Genomic DNA, 2,159 nt, shown 5'->3' on the forward strand with positions numbered 1-2,159 from the left:
ACAGTCGAACCGAACGGTTCGGACGGTTTTCATAAACCGTTCCATCCCTATCTGCTTCTGTATGTTTTTAGGAGCTTTTAGGATAAAAAGAGCAAGCGTAGTAAAAACATGAAATAATGATTTATTTGTAGGGTCTGCTTTCTTTTCAGCTGACGATAATTGATTCAGATGGAGGAGGGTTCTGACAGCCCTTTCATCAGCAAAAGGAAAGTGTTCCCCTCCACTGTGGCCCCATGCTTGGCCTGAAGCCCTGCTGCCAACAGTCCTTATGTTCTCTCAGACAGTCTAAAACTGTTGACTTAGTTTATAAAGTTCAATATAGAAGTCAGGGCATGTTTTCCTTTATTTGATGCTGATTTTTTAGACTCACGATGCCGTTGGACATGAGGTGATGCCAGTGAAGCTTCCTGCCGCTGTGGTTCTTCTTGTAGAAGTCCTCCACCTCAGGTATCAAATCCTCCAGCTCTGTTGGCAGAGACACAAAGACCTTCTCGCTGCTCCTGGACCACGCGCCGGCGTTTAGGATTTTTATGTTGACCGAGTCCGCTGGAAGGAAACGAACATAAGTTAATAAAAATATAACTGTAAACAAAATACATAATAGTTTGTAATGTATGCTTTCACTATGTTCTCATTTATTTATTCTCTTTAGCTACCATCTCTTAGTACTCTATAAACCAATTAACACACAGGCACCGTTTGTACTTCATTTAGGAATTCTTGACTTAAAACAAAAAAGGCAAAAGCAGCAAATCTTGCTACTTTTTGTTTGTATTACTGTTATTATCATATTACTACAATCCTGGCATCAAAATGTGTCACAAAGAGACACAAAAACAAATGTAGTTGATTTTGAATATAGAGAAGATTATCTGCGTTTAACCTAAAATTAAGATTATGTTTATCAATTTGCGGAGTTAAATTGTGGAACAAACTAAATGAGAACCTAAAGCAATGCCCAAACATATTCCTTTTCATAAAAATGTACAAAGAAATTATTTTCAAAAGGTATAGAGAAGCATTGTAGAAAGTTTTGTTTGTGTTTTTTGTTTTATTTATTTGTATACATGTATGAAGGTATATGTGTATACATATTTATGTATGTATATGTGTAGGTAGGTATGTATTTATATGGATATATATAGCAACATAATTATAAATATTGTAAATTGAAGAAATACAAGAATTAAAGTGGTAGGAGTACATAAGTTTTACTTCTTCCTACTCCTTTTCGCACATGTAATAGAGGTACGGTATATTAACTCAGGAAAGAAGGGTACCTTGTTTGATGTTTTTCTCTCCAATGTTTTAAACATTGTTTTATTGTTTTTTTGTTTTTCTCTTGCATGTTCAAAATAAAGAATAAAAAAAAAAATAAAAAATTAAGGAGCTCTTGGAAATGCTGTGCATCACTTCATCCCAGTCAGGCCCAGTAATGCAGTGAGAGATTTTCAAAATAATATAAAATACCAGACCCGGTTCTGGCTGCAGAGAAATGGGTTTTACCTGGCAAAGCCAGCTTGTTGTGTTTATGCATTTCCTTAAAAGACTGGTTCAGATCCTCGGACACTTTGATGTCCTGGAACATTCGGGCCAGCTTGTTGACATAATCAGCTGGCATTCCCACTTCCTGTAATGAGAGATGACATCACAGGTTCAGGTCCTCGGTAACTGATAACCAGTCGGTATTAGAATCACACGTAGAGTACGAAGAGTTTGGTACCCGGAGCCACTCCACCATGTTCTCCTCGATCTCGCTGTCGGCTGAGATGTCCAGGATGAGACGGCGGGTCAGGTGGGCTTTGTGGTATCGCATGAACACGTCTTTATTCTGCACGTACTTTAGCACCAAGAGCTATAAGAAGTAAACAGTTTACTAATAAACCACACAAAGCTATTTAATGCTTACATTTTAAACGTTTTGTTTTTGCTGCTTTATTTCAAGAGCAGTTATGATTTACTGAGGACTCTTTTTCCCCAACTCCAGAGGGATATGATGCTCAGTGGGAATTTTCCTCCCAGTTAAAGGAAAAGTCTGGTCATATTCAGAATTCAAACTTCTGAAAGTACTTTTAATATGAAATTATTACATACCGTTCAATAAATGAGTGTTTTTAATTAAGAGTAATTTTCATTTTTAATGTTCTTTACTGGAGGCA

General features: G+C 36.8%; 1 protein-coding gene across 1 annotated transcript in view; it reads right to left on the reverse strand.

Annotated features, from left to right (window-relative positions):
- The window catches only part of cul5 (cullin 5), a 27,026-nt gene that overhangs the window by 13,580 nt on the left and 11,287 nt on the right, over positions 1–2,159 (reverse strand). Inside the window, exons 13-15 of the mRNA XM_015397612.1 lie at positions 1,724–1,855; positions 1,507–1,630; positions 371–546 (exon numbers count right to left, since the gene is read on the reverse strand). Coding sequence (XP_015253098.1) covers positions 371–546; positions 1,507–1,630; positions 1,724–1,855 — 432 coding nt within the window. The remainder of the gene's footprint in view (positions 1–370; positions 547–1,506; positions 1,631–1,723; positions 1,856–2,159) is intronic.

Source organism: Cyprinodon variegatus, unplaced genomic scaffold (genome assembly GCF_000732505.1).
Source record: "Cyprinodon variegatus isolate N-32 unplaced genomic scaffold, C_variegatus-1.0 Scaffold874, whole genome shotgun sequence".
Classification (NCBI taxonomy): domain Eukaryota; kingdom Metazoa; phylum Chordata; class Actinopteri; order Cyprinodontiformes; family Cyprinodontidae; genus Cyprinodon; species Cyprinodon variegatus.